Source organism: Triticum urartu, chromosome 6A (genome assembly GCF_056163025.1).
Source record: "Triticum urartu cultivar PI428250 chromosome 6A, HENAU_Tu73, whole genome shotgun sequence".
NCBI lineage: Eukaryota > Viridiplantae > Streptophyta > Magnoliopsida > Poales > Poaceae > Triticum > Triticum urartu.
In genome coordinates this window covers 563,306,323-563,325,600 of record NC_141878.1, presented here as the reverse complement: position 1 = coordinate 563,325,600, position 19,278 = coordinate 563,306,323, and the positions used below count along the sequence as shown (strand labels likewise).

Genomic DNA, 19,278 nt, shown 5'->3' with positions numbered 1-19,278 from the left:
CAGCTTCTCACACCACAAGAGACCCATGGGCATCAGCATTTGGCACCTTGCCCTTCCCACCAACCGAGGGTAGGGTGCGAGCGTAGCAGGCCTCCATGAAGCGCTCGAACGACGCCTCGCACTTGGCGGCGCACACATCCAGGCTATCGTCCGAGTCATCGTCGAACGAGTCGTCCGCCATGCACGCCTTGTAGAACTCGGCCTCCGAGTCATCCTCGCTGTTCCGTGGCACCATCACGCCAACAGCCTCCTCACGGTCCTCCTCCGCCTTCCTCTTGGAGCCGCACGCCGCCTTGACGATGAAATCCGCCTCCTTCTCCGCCTTGGCCTGGTCCTTCTCGCTGGCGGCCATCGGGATGGCAAACTGCACCTTCTCGCCGGCCATCGCTGGATCTCTCTCCCTGTGGGTTAGGGTTAGGATTTGGTGGATTGGCGATTTCGCTGTCTCTCTCTCTCGCTGGATCTGAAACGAAGGTGGGGAAGAGGTGGCGGCGGCTGGCGTATATATCTGCGAACCCTAACCAAGCCCAAGAGCCACCTCGGGTCGGACTCGGGTCCCGTCTCCGGACCGGCCTCTTCCGTTGTGGTCTAGGCTGGGCTGGGCTGGGCCCCATCTCTTCTTTCTTTCTTTCCACTAGCTTGTTGGCAGTATCCTCGAAAGAAAACAAATCTACTACGTAGCGTTTTGCGGGAGCAACTAGTTAATGAGCGCTCCTTCGGAAGCCTCGCAACGATCAGCGCCATTTGGCGTGCTCTCAGTCATTCGCCACATGTCGCGCTTTGGACGCTTTCTTCAGATTTTATTTTTTATTTTATTTTTTCGCACGTGTTTTCGGCTTTTAAACGGGTTTTTTTGACGTTTTGGTTTTCCCCCGGTCCTCCTTAGCTTTTCGACAAAAAAGTTTGCACGAAAAAACGTGTTTTTTTTGTGAAAATTCACGGTTTTCTTCCGCGAGAGGCATGATTGGGCTTTAGCGAGAGTCACGGCCGTGCCTTTCGGAAACGAAAAAAAACGTGTTTTCTATTTTTTTTTCTTTCTTGAGAGTCACGGTTTTACTTTCGCGAAAGGCACGGTTGTGCTTTCGCGAGAGTCACGGGACGGGCGTGCCTCTTTCGGAAAAGAAAAAAATGCGTTTTCTGTTTTTTTCCTTCCGCAAGAGTTACGGTTTTGCTTCTGCGAGAGGCACGGGTGTGCCTCTTTCGGAAAGGAAAAAAAAATCATGCTTCCGGTTTGGTTTTTTCATCCGGTTTTTTCGTCGGGTTTTTTTCATGAAAAAAAGTTCGTCAAAACCTATCAACATGGGATCTAATTTTGAAGATCTCGACGCAAGGAATCCAATGATGAAAATGGTTTGAGATTTGGACGCACGATTTAAGAGATAAAATGTTTTGAATAAATGGATCTACGAAAAAAGGGAAATCTTCCAAGTTGCGACAAGCAGGGCCGTCTCTAGAAATTCGGGGCCCCAGTGCGAAAAGCAAAATGGGGCCCTAATTTTTATAGAAAATGACTCAAGCATTATCTCACTTAATTATAAATTTTAATTATTTTTAATTTCATAGAATACTTAGAAATTTGTCAAATATCGACGCAAAAACAAAAGATATAACTAAAGCAATAAAACTGATCTCATTGTGCGGAAAAGTGTCATCCGTCTTGTGTTCCTTGAAATCTCCAATTATATCTTCATAATTACTCTTCTCCAAGACATTATTTTCAATTGCTATTGTCCCCAATTCATTGCGACTTTTATGTGTCATAGTACAAGCAAGTAGAAATTCAACAATATTAGTATTTGGAGTTTGATTTTCAAAATTAGTGTGTGATCCTTTCACAACAAATGTATCAAGAGCACGCCTTTGAGATTGAGCTTCTGCTTCTAGTCTTCGTCTCTTCCTATGCTTTTGGTAGTAGGATAATACTCCTTCCGTCCGAAAATACTTGTCCTTGAAATGATTGTATCTAGACTTATTTTAGTTATAGATACATCCATTTACAACCATTTTGAGGACAGGTATTTCCGGACAGAGGGAGTACTTCTTATTTCTAGAATGCATGATGATTCTTATTTATAAACCAAAAATAATAATATTGACCCATTAGAACTCATGATTATAGGCTTATACGGAATAAAAAAAGAATAAAGATTGATTTTGAACGAGCAACTATTAAAAATCTTTGATGCGTGACACTATATTCCCCCAAACAATTCAACTGCAGAGCAATTTGCCGAGAAATAATAATAAAATGATACGGGAGCAGTAGGGCTTTGCAGTTTGTATCAATCAAAATTCTAAAAAAAAAGAGCTTGTAGGGCACCGATTACTTAAACGCCGCTGGTCACCTGTGTTCTAAACGGCGTGGTGGTGTCGGCTGGCGCAGCGGTGTCAACCGGCGCCTGATATTTCCGTGCGGTTTCGGCGCTGCCGGCCACCTGTAGCCTGCTAATTTCCGATCTACAGAGAGAGCCAGATAGCAGATTTCAATCGGGTAGAAAGACAGGCAAGAAATCTATATATACGTGATGCCTTTTCGTCTCGCGATCGATCAATCAGATTCAGATCGGGACAGGGAGATTGCCTGCAATGAGGCCCAAAAGGAGAGATTCAGGCGAATAGGCAACATGGGCCCAAAACTGAAACGTACACACTTGACCAATACATACATTTGGACCCAAATTGGGGGCCCCTGAATTTTGGGGGCCCTGTGCGAGCGCACAACTCGCACAGGCCCCTCATGTGCGCCATTTGTCGTGACCTGAAAAGATGAAGTGTTCTTTGCAACGAGTACTCCTTAATTAGTGATTTCGGTGTTTTGCCAGCGTTTTTTTGGCTGGATTTTTCTTGAGACAATTTCTTGACCGGATTTGGTTATTTCCAAAGGTTTCTGTTAAAATACGTTGCAAAAAAAAGATATTTTTGTGGGTTTCAAAAAAATCATGAATTCTGAAAAATAATATTTGACTTTTTTTCCAATTTTTTGTGATTTTTAAATATGTTTAAAGCCCAAAAAATTAGATTTTTAGATTTTTTTTGTGATTTAAAAATATTTAGGATTAGTTGTATTCTAAACTTCAAAAAAATCCATGTGTTTCCAATAAATGTTCATAAAATTTTCAAGGCGTTCATGAATTTAAAATATGTTCATGTATACAAAAAAACTAGGATATGAAAAAATGTTCAGGAATTCAAAATAATGTTCCCAAATTTAAAAAATATTCGCAAATTAATAAAACATGATTTAAAAACAACATTTTGAAAAATATCGCAAATTAAAAAATGTTCATGAATGATTTTCAAAAATTATTCATTATTTTTAAAATAAAAAGGAAGGAAAATAAAAAATGGAGATAACTTGTAAAATCATCAAAGAAAAATCAGAAAAATAAATTTTCACCCGCCGGATTCTAGAATCAAACTTTCCCAAAACTGATGGCAGAAAGAATAGTGGGCCGGTCTACAAACGCCCAGGAGGGTATGTGTGTGGTCGCTATCCAGCGACCCATGCATAGAATAGGAAATCCCACCGACTCCCTACCAGGATTGTCCAATAAAAAATAAAGAAAAAACACTACAACTTGTAAACTTAGGTTGTCAAGTGTAAAAAAAACACTTGTTTACACTACTGAGTGCAACAGTCGACTTCGTTCTAATGCCACCTTCTCCTCCACACGCTAGGCCTTAGGAGTGATACAGTGCTACACACCATGGAGGCATGCAGGACGTTCCAGGCTATTGCTGATGCGGAGCTCACTCAAGATATGAGCATGAGCTCAGAAACCGATACAAGACAACAAATTCATGTGATGATAGAGCACACTAAGATTAGAGAAGTTCATAAACGCTTCATGGGGCGATCTGGATGGTGCAAGGACATCTTCGAGGGGGCTCTTCAAAGTTCTTTACCGATGCATTACTTCGTAACCAATTTTTGGATGAGCTAAAAGGACATTAAGCAGGTAGAGATGGGACATGAGGGTAGTTTCAAAGTAGGTGTGGTGTCATGAAGACCAATGTGCATGGTGTTATATCTGAGATGGGAGCTCCCGGGTAACTTGGATCCGGTGACACTCTTAGCCCTAGCGCGTTGCAAGGCATTGGCATTAGCAGATGGTCTCTATATCAAAATTGTGCTTTCGCGAGAGGCACAACTTGTGCTTCCCGAAAAGGGAACAACACAATTATGCTTTTCAGAAGGAAAAAAAACATAGCTGTGCTTCTCGAAAATGGGACAAGTACAACATGCACCGCCAAAAGAACGAGGAAAAAAAGTATTCTCAAAAAACTATGATGATCACTAAACGTTGACGAAGAACATAAAGGTCTCGAAGATCCGAGGTCTCCAATCTCTCAGCGCCAAGATGGCAGCTGGTGGCGAGGGGACATAAAATTCTCAGACGAGGACGGCGACGGCGGCACTAGAGCCTTCCCGGCCATGGCGAATAATCAGCTAACGAAGCGTTTTTCTTTTTTTTGAGAAATGCTAGCGAGGCGGTTGAGCGAGGACGGCGAGCGAACGAAATCAATAGCTGTTGGGCCACGGCCCGCTCAACACGCCTGCGAGAGCTGTAGCTCCCATCGGCGGTCGGCGCTCCCGTCGCCCTCCACGCCGCCGTCCGTCTCTCGAAGCTTGTTTTTGCTTCTTTATATCTGCACTCCCCGACCTCTCGTGCGCCGGAGTGAACTGGGACCGGCTGGAGATAGGATCGAGGGGGCCGATGGTGGCCGGCGAGCACCGGCGCCGGCAACGGGAGTGATGGAGGAGGCGGAGGGACAGGCGCCGTGGTGGAAAACGCGCGCGGGGGGGAGCGGGCTGGGGCAGGCGCGGCCGGCCTCTCGGGCTAGGGTAAGAACGATCTGGACTGTACAACCTATACGACACTGAGATATATTCAGTCCCACATCGCCGATTTCAGCGATTTCCACTGCTGTATAAAAATTTGCCACCATACTGGTATCATCACCAAGTAACAGTAGAGGATACCTGGAATGCTAGTGTTCCACAGTAGGGGATCGTTTTCTTCATGCATCGGTGCTCCTGATTTTTGAAACTTGGAGTATATGTCCCTCTGTGCTAGCGTCTGGTGTGACGCAATGGATGATAATGGTAGCTTCTCACAGAGGATTTGAGACCACACATCAGTATTCTCATGGCGCTATCCGTGAGTTGCATGCCGACCTTTCGTTGTTTTATCATCGACCCAGTGCCTTCTCCAGATATCAGAACTATTTAGGATCCTTGGAATTGTTCTGACCACGTATGTTGCCATATTATTGGATCCTTCTCCAGCTGAAAACTTTTTAGGATCCTTCTCCAGTTATTGGAACTTTTTAGGACCTCTTTGATGATTTTTCAATTGGAGTCTTCCGTTATTAACTCTCATGCTCTTCATAGAGTTACAAGTAAAATATTGCAATACTGGTGGATTGGATCCCAGAAAACTCTGTTTCACATACCGAGTTTCCTCTGGACATTTCGTTACTGATTGTGTAAAGAACAATCTTACTAATGTCGCTACGGTATATCATAACTGTCGCAGACTGCACTGTAGTTTCTATCTACAATCCCACCCAGTGTGTAAATGGGTTGGTTAAATCTGTAGATGATATGTGGCAGCACCTCATTAGCTATTTGGTTGATTGACATGGCCTTTTCTGTGTATATGTTTGCTTTTACAAAATTACTCCCTCTGTAAAGAAAAATAAGAGCGTTATAGTGATCCAAACGCTCTTATATTTCTTTAAAGAGGGAGTATAACCTTTAAACTCATGAAACCCTATGTTTTCAGCTCAGATAATTGCACGTGATTGGTGTAATGTCGTGGATAAACCAAAGGCATATGTATGCGTCCTCAGAACTTTGTTATTGGTGAACATATTCTTACACCATCTTCAGGCATCGAGTCTCCAACTAAGGTAATGCTTGTTTTTGTAATTTGGATGTATTGAATTCCTTTGTGGGCCATAGATCAGAACAACCTTTCTTGGGACTCAGAGGTTAACTGCCTAAGGATTTTTTTTTTCTTTTTTGACAGGATGTGCTATAAGTGCGAATTGATAGTTTTACTGTTTTGAGCACTGAAGCTGGTTGAATCGAAAAAATTAATCTTCAATGTGGTATGAGACGTGGCAGGGGAAGCCATCAGATTAGCTTGTGATGCTACAAATGACTCCCTGATTAGTGCTGGATACAGTTGTGATATAAAGGTTTGATGATGCTGTTGCACTTCAGTTCAATTACAGTTTATTTCATTTTCACAAGAAAGATTACAATATGTTCCAATGCCTGTTAAGTAAATGCATCTCCTTTATGGAATGCCAATGTACATTTCATCTTCCATTCTCTTATCACTGGTTAAATGTTGTTCCTCTTCTAATCCACCACCAATAATAGCCACTGTTGAGCTTTTGTTTGCTACTATGGATTAACTTTGCTGCGCGCGAGCATAGCATGCACTCCTAGGCCAAGTAGGAAAAGAAAGGAGGTCGATAGAAGAGGGAGGTGGTGCAAGTGTTGTTCCCGGGACAAGGAGAGGTATCTTGTCGACGGCGTGGAGCTGCTCCCGATCCCTTAACCATTCCTAAGCTAGGACGGAGCTGATGTCCACAGAAGGAAGAAGATACAAGTGTCATTGGATTTGTATCTAGTGGTCTAGAAGCACGGATGCGCTGCGGACAAACTCCTATAAAAAGCACAAGCAATTGGAAAGGCCGTTCGTCTCACTGAAGCACACTTCCAACCCCGGCCATGGCCACCAGTAGTGGAAAAGCCCTTCCCAAATTTTGACAAATCAATTTCAATCTGTCTACATATCACCAGGTAATAGAGGATATCACAAACAAATGCAAGAAGATATGCATGAGAAACAAATGAATAAATATTCAGATTCACAAAGAAAAATAATCACAAAACGTTTTATGAAGAAACCACAGAACTATATTACAGACTTTATAGCTCTGCAGCTAAGATGAGCCTCCTATTATAAACTCTTTATTCAAATGGCACTTATCATTCTACCAGACCTATCAATCTTGTTCATGAAGCAACAAATCTAGCTATCGAAGGTAAGAACGTACGTGCATGCCTCATTACATGTGCAATATAAGTAAGCACTCTGAGCACCATCAAACATAGTGCTCATCTTCCTCCTGAAATGCTTGACATTGTGCCAACACTCTTTGATGAAGGATATGACATGATGTATGAATCGAATCCTTCATTTTGCATCAAGGCCAGTGCTTGGAAGCTCTGGTGTGCTGGTAGCTCTGGTGGTTCAATATGCCCATCTAGGTATTGGATCACTTGCCGCATGCTAGGCCTTGCACACACAAATGGGTGTGAGCACAGTAGTCCTAGCTTCAGTGCCAGATGTGCCTCGCTGACATTGTACTGCCCTTTAAGTCTTATATCTATTGCATCATCTAGTGACCCTTGTTGCACATGCTCAAGCGCCCAATCAACCAACATGACCAGCTCATCTTGTGTGCTCTGCATGATAGGTCTTTGTCCACAAGTGACCTCCAGAATAAATACACCAAAGGCAAATACGTCGGTAAGAGGAGTACCCTTGCCCGTGCGTGCTAGCTCCGGAGCAATGTATCCAATGGTGCCAGCAACACGAGTAGTTTCTTGCTCAACGCCATGATCATACAACCTTGCTAGACCGAAATCACCCAACCGTGCATTCAACTCATCATCGAGGAGCACATTGCTTGCCTTGATGTCTCGGTGGACAACTACCTTCTCCCACTCGTGGAGATAAATCAGTGCAGATGCGATGCCCCTAATGATCCAAATCCTTTGGTCCCAACTTAATGTGGAGTTGTCCACTTCACCATACAAGTACTTATCGAGGCTTCCTTTGGGCATGTACTCATACACTAACAGGAGCTCACCTTGACGTCTGCAATAGCCAAGCAAGTGCACAAGATTTGGATTCTGAAGGCGGCCAATGCTGACAATTTCTGCAATGAATTCCTTCATGCCTTGCCTGGAGTTGTGCAACACCCTCTTCACAGCTATCCTTAGTTTGGAGCTTGGCAGCTCTCCTCTGTATACTCTTCCAAATCCTCCGGCCCCTAGGAGGTTTTTGTTGTCAAATCCTTCTGTTGCACGGAACAAATCCTTGTACGAGAAGCGGTGTGGGCCGAATTCGACCTCCCAGTCGTCACGTACTTCTGCATACCTGAAATGCCTCCGCACAAGCAGGGAAATAACGGCAGCCACAGACAGGATGAGTGCTGCTGTTGCAAGTGGTAGAATGATCTGCAATACTGGTAGACGACGTCGATCCTTGGTATGAGGATCAAGAGGTAGTTTTGGCAGCATGGTGAGATTGATAGCTGGAGCAGGACTGTTCATGCCAAAACTCCAACCGAGCACATAGTGCTTCGTTATCTTGCCTTCTGCAGATGAGAAGCCGATGTATGCCACATCTGTGAGCACGCTTGAGAGGTTGTAGTTGGCTGATACTATTGGTCTTGTAGGCTTGGCCATGCCGAGAGGAGCCATGGTGGCATCAATCTGCATCTTCTCTCCATGGTAGTCCACCCACACCTGCATCACCTCTTGGCTATCGAGACTCAAACTCTGGAAGGTGCCATTCTTGTCATGGTAGAAACCGGCATCATGGGATTGTATGGAGCGGAGACTGTTGACGTCAATACCAACATGGTTGTCATTCATGTCTTGGAGCTCCCAGTTCTGGAAGGTGTCTAGCTCGATTGCGAAGATGTGGTTTGTCTGATTGCCATCATTCTGATTGCTGAGAAGTCCCAAGTACTGCATCCGCATCGCCGTGGACAAATTCTTGCTCGGCGCAATGAACATGGCGATTCCATTGCTGCTCAAGTCCTTGTAGATGGAGACCATGGCGAAGATGAACGAAACGGAGAAGGATTGTACAGCCTCGTTGGATGAATTGCGGAAGCGCAGCGGGTCAGGATAGAATGCGCGGCCCATGCTCCGGGACGTGCCGTTGGTAAGCATAAGTAACCTGTTGGGCGTGACCGAGGCCGCGCCGTCGAGGGTGAGGCTAGTGTTGGAAAAGCCGGAGTAGCTGAACTGGTGCTCATCGCCGGCAATGAAGGGTGGTGCCACGCTAAGGCCAAGAGAGAGTAGTAGCTTGAGTAGCAACAAGGAGATACGCTTCATGCCGGACATGGTCATGAGCATGGGCATGAAAAATGGCTGGCATAAGCAGGTGCATGTATGGATGTTATTATAGCTGGGAAATGCCGGACCTCTTACTCTACTCGGCCGTGTATCAGTCAAATCAGAGGACTCTCAACATTGCATTGCATGCAGTCTTTTCACCAACGGTAGGACTTCCTTTTTGTTAACTTAGCTCTAGAACACTGCTTTGATCCAACTTTATGTGTCTAAGCTACTGCGTCCTAGTTTTGCTTGCGTCAAAGACCAAAGACATTGATTTAGATTAGCTTGAACATCGATGTGCGAGCGACCTTTTTGTAGTCTTTTGTCATGTAAATCTGGTCAACCGGACCGGAAGTATACCGTTGAATTTAAAGATGGACAAGAACTGAAAAGGAAGCGTAGATATAATTCCATGTGTGGATGCAGTGCATGATCTAAGACGGTGTGTATTAATACTCTCTGGCTGTGACTTTTGGCGACTAACTTGGGATGATGGGAAACTACCAGCTCACACTTCAGAGTGCCAGGTCCAGACTATCTCCACCAACCTTCCTAATCCTCTGTTGTTCATCTTGAAATTTGTTATGCCGTCACAGCAACGGCGGAGGATCTCAATCAACCTTTTCTAAGTACTCCCTCCATCCGGAAATACTTGTCCTGGGAATGGATGTATCTAGATGTATTTTAGTTCTAGATACATCCATTTGTATCCAGTTCTAGATATATCTTGGAAATTTGTTGTTGAAAAATCCCACAGAACAGTATTGCGTCAAACAGATTTTCCCCAACATCCAAATTACTACACATAATACTCGAAAAAGGTTGATTGAGATCCTCTGCCGTTGCTGTAACGGCATAATAAATTTCAGCATCAGAATATTAGAAAGGTTGATGGAACTCTGAAGTGTGAGCTGCCAATTTCATGTCATCCCAAGGCAATCGTCAGAAGTCACATTTAGAGCGCACTGTTCATCCACGCGTGGAATTATGCATCAAGTTGATATTCTAGTTCTTGTCCATCTTTAAAATTCAACAGTATACTTTCAGTTGTTTTTCAGTTCTTATCCATCGTTAAGATTCATCTTTAAAACTATTAACACATTTGACGTACTAATAGATGACGCCCTCGCATTTGTGAGGGCACCTTGCTAATTACTAGTGTTGAGTGTCTATCTTCCTTTGTACAACAACAAATGACTAAATTTAGATAACACTGACATATTTACTCAATGTACATGTACAATTTTTTTTCATTTTTGATAAATACTTTCTTTGTAATTGGGATCACATACAACCATGATTACCCATGTATTTTCCGAAAGGATGGATTCCTCTCAAATTCCTCAAAAAGTGCTAGTTTTTCTCAATAACCCATCCAATAGATTGAAATTTATTTCTAGCTATACGAGTTATGAGCATAATGAAGAGATGTGAACATCTAATTGATCATCATACTCATATGTCAAGCTAGAATATCATCCGTGCTCTTTTTTTTATTTTTTTTCATTCCTAAAAAATATGACCTAGAAAAAGGTGACAAGATTCAAATGAATAGTGTTCTGTACATCTGTTTAATGACATGTACATGATATAAATTTGTCTTTTTTTTGTAAAGGTTACAAGATGTATATTTTGTTATGAGTTCTAGCAGAAGCGAATTATATAATATAACTTACATCCATGAATTATTTCACAATTTCTGAGAACTTGAAAGTCCAAAAATAGAGAAAAGGAAACATGGGGTGCACAGGCAACTAGTTGCCAGAATTACTAACACCATGGAGATCATCGTCCTCCCGAGAGGTCGGACACTGTGCCGAAGCTTGACATCAGCTGGGGATAAGACATTACAGAAGTGTTGAACCCGCTGTCCTGCATCAACCCCTGCATGTCCACGCTCAGCTGCGTCGGCTTCAGCTCAGGCAGCGGGGTCTCACCGTCGAGGTATTGCATGACTTCTCGCATGCTAGGCCTCGAACCAGGAAACGGGTGCAGGCACAAAAGTCCTATCTTCAGCACGAGGGATGCTTCGTCAACGCTGTAGTCGCCTTGGAGCCTTGTGTCCACTGTTCTGCTAAGCAGTCGATTGTTCCAGTGCTCTAGGACCCAGTCCACCAGGAAAACCTGATTTCCCTCTGCATCTTGCTTCATAGGCTTTTGCCCACATGTAACTTCGAGAAGAAACATGCCGAAGGCGTACACATCGGTAAGAGGAGATGCCTTGCCTGTGCGTACTAGCTCGGGGGCAAGGTATCCCATTGTGCCGACCATGTGTGTGCTTTGTGGATCGGTGCCATGATCATATAGCCGTGCAAGACCAAAGTCACCGAGTCGCCCATTCATTTCATGGTCGAGGAGGACATTGCTTGCCTTGATGTCTCGGTGGACCACAACTTTCTCCCACTTCTCATGGAGGTAGAGCAAGCCGGTAGCGATACCTTTGATGACTTGAAACCTCTGAGCCCAATTTAAGGTGGGCTTGTCATCCCCTTGACAGTGTATATATTTGTCAAGGCTGCCATTTGACATGTAATCGTACACCAGCATCAGCTCACCTTTCCGCCTGCAATAGCCAAGTAGCTGGACTAGGTTGCGATGCCGCAACCGGCCAATGCTAACAACCTCGGTGATGAACTCCTTCATCCCTTGTCTTGACTCATGGGACATCCTCTTCACGGCAATCTCCTTCTTGGACAGTTTAAGCACCCCTCTGTATACCTCCCCAAACCCTCCAGCTCCAACTAGGTTCTTGCTCTTAAATCCCTGAGTAGCCTTGAACAAATCCTTGTACGAGAACCGGTGTGGACCAAACTTGCTCTCCCAATCCTCGCGCACCTCCCTATACCTCCTTTTTCTTCGCACCATCAGAGTGACAATGGTGCCGATAGAGATTATCAGTGCCGCGGTGGCTATTGGGAGGATGATCGCCAAGAGCATGGACTGGCCCTTTTGTCGTAGACGAGGAACCTTTGGAAGCTTGGAGATGTCAATGGACGGAGCTGCTTGCCCGTTCATGCCAAAGCTCCATCCAAGAACATAATGACGGGTGTCCATAATTTCAGCCGTGGATGAGAAACCAATATAAGCCGTCTCCGTGAGCACGGTTGAGAGGTCATAGGTCGCGGACAACAGTGGCTTGGAGGGTTTTCCCACATGAAGTGGAGCCAAGGTCACATTGATCCTTGTTTCCTCCTCCTCATAGTCCACCCACAACTGCAGTTCTATCTGGGTGTTCAGCGTCAAGTTCCTGAAGGCGCCACTAGAGTCTTCATAGAAGCCAGCCGCGTGAGATGGCAAGGAGAAAACGCTGTTGATGTCGATGCCGATGTGGTTGTCGTTGATGTCTTGCATGTCAGGGTTCTGGAAGGTGTCAATCTCGATAACAAAGAGGTTGGCACTGTTTTGCTGCTTCAGGATACCAAAGTACTGCGTCGGCAGTGCGTCCGAGAGGTTCCTGCTTGGGGCGATGAAGAAGGCCAAGCCATTGGCACTCACGCCAGGGAATGCGCCGACGATGCAGAAAACGATGGCGGCCGAGAATGATTGCACTTTACCACCGGTGGATGAATTGCGGAAGCGCAGTGGAGTGGGGTAAAGCGCATGGCTCTTGACATTGTTTGTGCCGTTGGACATGTCGAGGAGGCCGCCTTGTGTGACCACGGCACCGCCGTCGAGGGCTAGGCTGGATTGTGTGAAGCCGGAGAAGATGAATTGATCATCGCCCGCGGCAAAGGCTGCGATGGTGAGACCAAATAAGAGGAGGAGGAGGAGGGACGGAAGGAACGACGCACGCTTCCTACTTGTCATCGCCGGAAGCTGTTTGTGGCTCCGAAGTTGCAACTACTCAATGAGGTATGCTCGATCGAATGAGATTTTCGTTGCCCATTGCAACTCTGCAAGTTCGTTTAAGATTATACACAGCAGCATGCTTTATAATTACACCAAGCTCCCTTCAAAGTCCATGCTGCTAATTTTCAACATCCTGCGCCCATTCTATGCACTATTTTTCAACATGCATAAGGTAGTCATTATCTATGGATGCTTTTGTGGAGGAACATCATGGAATTTTATTTTAAAAAACACCAGAGCAGAGATTTGGTCCAGATTTACCAGTGTAAGGCAAGAGCGTGTGTGGTAGTTTGCTTGCGTCACAGACAAAAATATTGATTTGGATTAACTTGGATATTAGCGTGTGGAAAGACAACCGCAACACAAGGCCCTGTGCCGCTCCCATGAGAGCGACTCGGCGGGAAGCGGCGATGCCGACGGGATGCCCATCGACAGCGGCTGCGACTCTCCTAGTTCTGCAAGATGGAGAGTGATCGTTGGGCAAGCGGGTGACAATTTCTCTTCGTTTTTCTGGACATATCGGGATATCTTTTGATGAGTGATCCAACATCACATATTCCTGCCTCCCGGGTTGTTCCCATGTTGCTGGGCGCTGAGTATAAGGCTTGTTGTATTTGCTTACTAGCTGCCTTTAAAAATTAGTGTGCTAATGCAGTAACAGCGGGGCATCTCTGACAAACTTTTATAGTCATTTGTCATGTAAACTGGGACAACTGAACCGAGAGTATACCGTTGAATTTTGAGTGAATTCCAGTTTTTACCTCTAAGTTTGACATTTTTGACACTAATTACTCCATTCAAGAGAATTTCATCCGGCATACCCAATTTAACAAAAGTGTTGCCAGGGTTTACCCTCTTCTATTTTTTGTGAGCATTCTGATTCATGGGTCCCGATTGCAAAGTCCACGTGTCATGCCACGTCGTCGGTTTTTCTGGGTTTTTTCCTCATGTGAAACCAGTCCGCGCCGCTGAGCCCGACCGGATCGCTGAACCGCACGCACTGTCAGTCGTGGCGATCGACGCTCGACCCGGGCCGCACCGCGTTCGCGTCTAGCCTAGCACATGCACCGGTCGCCCGGCTTCTTACCGCACGCACCACTCTCGCTCGCGCCTAGGGTTAGGGATTCGCTTACGGCGGCGACGGCGACGGCGACGGCGGGTGCTGAAGGGAAACGACGGCAGCTGCAGGTGCTGAATGACATCGACGGCAACTGCGGGTGCTGAATGGCGGCAACGGAGACGGCGGGTGCCTAAGGGCCGCAACGGTGGCGGAGGGTGTTGAAGGGCGGCGACGACAATGGCGTGCGGCTGCCGTGCCTCGAGCGTGTAGTCCCATGCTGGCGCGTTATCCCGCCCCGCCCGTCACTGTCAGCAAGTTCAGGTATTTCTTTCTTCCTCTGAATTGTTTCTCCATGGAACTAGTACATACATCGTTGGCCTACTGTATGTGTGAATAGTTCTCGCTTGATACAGGGTGCAGTTAACTCCTCTAGTGATTCTGTGATGGTTGGTTTGATGATGCTCCGGTGATCCATGGGCAAAGTCCAGGGTTTACCCTCTCCTCTAGTGATCCATGCGTGGTGCAACAGACTCCAGCGAGATATGCGTGGCGGGATTGGATGGGATCGTGGTGCATCAGACTCAAGCGACCTGTAAATCGGTGAGGACATGCGTCTGCGTGTGCTTGCCATCGGCCCAGTCCGGTCGGCAGAAGCTGGCGAATCGGTTCAGTGTGTAGAAAAGTCGCCAAGGAAAAAAAACCGACGACGTGGCACGCCACGTGGACCTGGTAATCGGGGCCCATAGATCAGAACACTCACAAAAAATAGAAGAGGGTAATTTGTGGCAACATTTTTGTTAAATGGGATATGCCGGATGAAATTCTCTTAAATAGGGTAATTAGCGTCAAAAATGTTAAACTTAGGGGTAAAAACTGGAATTCACTCTTGAATTTTAAAGATAGACAAGAACTGAAAGGGGAACTTGATGCATAATTACACGCATGTATGCATAATGCACTCTAAGTGTGACTTCTGACGATTACCATGTGATGACAGGAAATTGGCAGTTCACACTTTATGGTTCCAAGTCCAGAGGATCGCCACCAACCTTCCTATCTTCTGATCTGTGTTGAATTGTTATGCCGTTACAACAACGACAGGGGTTTGTCGATTTTTTTTTCTTTTGTTGAAAAGCAATGGCAGAGGATCTTAATCAACGCCATTCTAACAGAGATCGTATCCACCCGTTTCCACCGCAGTTTCGTGGCAGCAACCACTGAGGATCTTAATAAACTTTGTAGTCTTCAGTCAAGTAATTTTGAATTGTCGGACTAGAGGTAAACAGCGGCATCATGATATGGACAAGAACTAAGAAGGATTTCTTATGAATTTCAAATTTGAATCCGTCGTATAATCTCGATGTTATTCGTAGTACTGCTCTCTGGCTTGCACTTGTGGAAGATTACACAGGGATGTAGGAAACGTGGCAATTCACAATTTCACACTTCAGGGTGCCAAAGTCATCCTAGCCACACTTTTCTTCCTTTAGTTAGTGTGTATAGAAATGCTATCAGTAAGAAGATGAGATGCAAGTTTCGGCATTGGACCTTATTTGTTTACTTTTCATAAAGTCGTGTTTACAATTTTTCCTAATGGAAATTACTTCCTCCATTTCTAAATATAAGTCTTTTTAGAGATTTCAACGCGGACTACATATGGATGTATATAGACATACTTTAGAGTGTAGATCACTCATTTTGCTCCGTATGTAGTCCGTAGTGGAATCTCTAGAGAGATTTATACTCCCTCCGTCCGAAAAAGCTTGTCCTTCAAATTGATGTATCTAGCATCAAGTTAGTGCTAGATACATCTATTTGAAAGACAAGTTTGGGACAAGCTTTTTTGGACAGAGGGGATATTTAGGAACGGAGGGAGTACAACAAATGGACCTTGAGAAAAACCGTCAGTTTGACCGTTTCTTACAAGATGGTGTGGAAAATGTGACTTCAGGTAATACATAAGAACGTTGAAAACTGTGCGTCGAACGGTCCATCATTGGGTGTATCTGTTTACTTTTAAGTCGGGCGATCCAGACTTACCGGGCAGAATAGTAGAAAAGGTTGACTGAGATCACGCGCCGTTGCTGTAACGGCACAATAAATTTAACACAAGCATCAGAGGACTAGGAAAGGTTGGTGGAGATTGTGTCAATTCTGAAGACTTGGCACTCTGAAGGCTCAAAGTGTGAGCTGCCAGTTTCCCATCGTCCCAACTTATTAGTGGCTAAAAGTCAGTCAGAGATCGAGTATTATTACAAACCGTCACGGATCATATACACTACATCCAGGCATGGGATTTTGCATCAAGTTTCTCTGTAACGCAATGCCCAAGTAAAATTACATCCATACACCCACAGCCATTTTTCTTGCATGCCTACACCCATGCCCAGCATGAAGCTTCTGCTGCTCGAGCTACTACTCTCTCTTGGCCTTGCCGTGGCACCACCCTTCGTCGCCGGTGATGAGCACCAGTTCAGCTTCTCCGGCTTTTCCAACGCCAACCTCACCCTTGATGGTATGGCGTCGGTCACGCCCGCCGGGTTACTTGTGCTCACTAATGGCACGGCCCTGAGCACGGGCCACGCCTTCTACCCGACTCCGCTGCGCTTCCACAATTCGTCCGACGGGACTGTGCAGTCCTTCTCCGTCTCATTCGTCTTCGCCATCGCCTCCATCTACAACGACTACTTGAGCAGCAACGGCATGGCCGTGTTCATCGCACCGAGCAAGAATTTATCAGCGGCGATGCCGATACAGTTCTTGGGCCTTCTCAACCACCAGAACAATGGCAACGAAACAAACCACATCTTTGCAGTCGAGCTCGACACCTTCCGGAACTGGGAGTTCCAAGACATCAACGACAACCATATCGGAATCGACATCAACAGCCTCCAGTCCATACAGTCCCATGATGCTGGCTTCTACCACGACGAGAATGGCACCTTCCAGAGCTTGGGTCTCGATGACCAAAAGCCGATGCAGGTGTGGGTGGACTACCATAGAGAGAATATACAGATCAACGCCACCATGGCTCCTCTCGGCATGGCCAAACCTACAAGGCCAACAGTATCAGCCAACTACAACCTCTCAACTGTGCTCACAGATGTGGCTCACATCGGCTTCTCAGCTGCACTAGGCAAGATAAACACGAAGCACTATGTGCTCGGTTGGAGTTTTGGCATGAACAGTCCTGCTCCAGCCATCGATCTCACCATGCTGCCTAAATTACCTCCTGGTCCCCATACCAAGGATCGACGTCGTCTGCAGGTATTGCAGATCATTCTACCACTCGCAACGGCAGCACTCATCCTGTCTGTGGCTGCCGTTGTTTCCCTACTTGTGCGGAGGCATTTCAGGTATGCAGAGTTACATGACGACTGGGAGGTCGAATTTGGCCCACACCGGTTCTCGTATAAGGACTTGTTCCGTGCAACAGAAGGATTTGACAACAAAAACCTCCTAGGGACCGGAGGATTTGGAAGAGTATACAGAGGAGAGTTGCCAAGGTCCAAATTAAGGATAGCTGTGAAGATGGTGTCACATGACTCCAAGCAAGGAATGAAGGAATTCATCGCAGAAATTGTTAGCATTGGCCGCCTTCAGAATCAAAATCTCGTACACTTACTTGGCTATTGCAGGCGTCATGGTGAGCTCCTGTTAGTGTATGAGTACATGCCCAAAGGAAGCCTCGATAAGTACTTGTATGGTGAAGTGGACAACAACTCCACATTAAGTTGGGATCAAAGGTTTTGGATCATCAGGGGCATCGCATCCGCATTGATTTATCTCCACGAGGAGTGGGAGAAAGTAGTTGTCCACCGAGACATCAAGGCAAGCAATGTGCTCCTTGATGATGAGTTGAATGCCCGGTTGGGTGATTTCGGTCTAGCAAGGTTGTATGATCGTGGTGTTGAGCAAGAAACTACTCGTGTTGTTGGCACCATTGGCTACCTTGCTCCAGAGCTAGCACGCACGGGCAAGGGTACTCCTCTTACCGATGTATTTGCATTTGGTATATTTGTTCTAGAGGTCACTTGTGGCCAAAGACCTATCATGCAAAGCACACAAGATAAGCAGGTCATGTTGGTTGATTGGGTGCTTGAGCACGCGCAACACGGATCACTTGCTGATGCAATAGATGTGAGGCTTAAAGGGGACTACAATGTCGAAGAGGCATATCTGGCGCTGAAGCTAGGACTACTGTGCTCACACCCATTTGCATGTGCAAGGCCTAGCATGCGGCAAGTGATCCAATACCTAGATGGGCATATCGAACCACCAGAGCTACCAGCACACCAGAGCTTCCAAGCACTGGCCTTGATGCAAAATGAAGGGTTCGATTCATACATCATGTCATATCCTTCATCAACGAGTGCAGGCACAATATCAAGCAGTTCAGGAGGAAGATGAGCACTATGTTTGATGGTGCTCAGAGTGCTTACTTATCTATGATGTACGCTAATGAGGCATTGATATGAAAGCCTGTATGTACGTTATTACCGTCAATAGCTAGATTTGTTGCCTCATGAACAAGATTGATAGATCTGGTACAATGATAAGTACCATCTGCATAAAGAGTTTACGATAGGAGGATCACCTCAGCTGCTAAGCTATCAACTCTGTAATTACTCATTTGTTTCTCATGCACATCTTGCATTTGTTTGGGAACATCCTCTATTACCTGGTGATATGTACACATATTGAGATTGAGGTGTCAGAATTTGGGAATGGCCTTTCCATTACTGGCGCTGTAGAACAGGTGTGGCTACGGCCACAGCTTGTAAGTTGTAAGTGTGCTTCGGCGAGATGACCTTGCATGAGATGAGCTCTTCCTCTTCCTCCTAACCCCAGGATAAGCAAGCACCAGGAACGGCCGAACCGGCTATTCATCAGCTTAAAGGTTATATTATTGTACAAGCAAATATGTAAACAGAAAAGGGCATGCCAATCTGTCAAAATACTATAGATATTGGGTAACAGATGTAGTGCTATCAGATATCATCTACAAATTCAACAAACTCATTTACGCACTGGTTGGGATTGTGGTGTGAAACTGCAATGCAGGCCGTGACATCTATGGTATACAATAGCCACATTAGTAAGATTTTTCTTTACACAATCAATAAGCAAATGGCCGGAGAAAAACTTGGTGTCTGAATCAGAGTTTACTGGGATGCACCGCAATGCGCTAAGCATTGCAACATTCTACTTG

General features: G+C 45.5%; 1 protein-coding gene and 2 pseudogenes across 2 annotated transcripts; 1 reads left to right on the top strand and 2 right to left on the bottom strand.

Annotated features, from left to right (window-relative positions):
• Positions 1–7,138: 7,138 nt before the first annotated feature.
• Positions 7,139–9,181, bottom strand: LOC125512776 (L-type lectin-domain containing receptor kinase SIT2-like). 2 transcript variants are annotated; one of them, XM_087527233.1, is made up of 2 exons: positions 7,567–9,061; positions 7,139–7,479 (listed from the first exon to the last, which is right to left on the bottom strand). In XM_087527233.1, exons 1-2 carry the CDS (start codon positions 8,987–8,989, stop codon positions 7,139–7,141), a joined length of 1,764 nt encoding a protein of 587 aa, XP_087383359.1. In that variant the 5' UTR covers positions 8,990–9,061. The 2 variants fall into 2 exon arrangements, with proteins under 2 accessions (XP_087383359.1, XP_048533816.2); XM_048677859.2 differs by having other exon boundaries at positions 7,139–9,181.
• A 1,729-nt stretch (positions 9,182–10,910) lies between these two features.
• Positions 10,911–13,035, bottom strand: LOC125512775 (L-type lectin-domain containing receptor kinase SIT2 pseudogene; annotated as a pseudogene).
• A 3,362-nt stretch (positions 13,036–16,397) lies between these two features.
• LOC125515066 (L-type lectin-domain containing receptor kinase SIT2 pseudogene) lies at positions 16,398–18,794 on the top strand (annotated as a pseudogene).
• Positions 18,795–19,278: the final 484 nt, after the last annotated feature.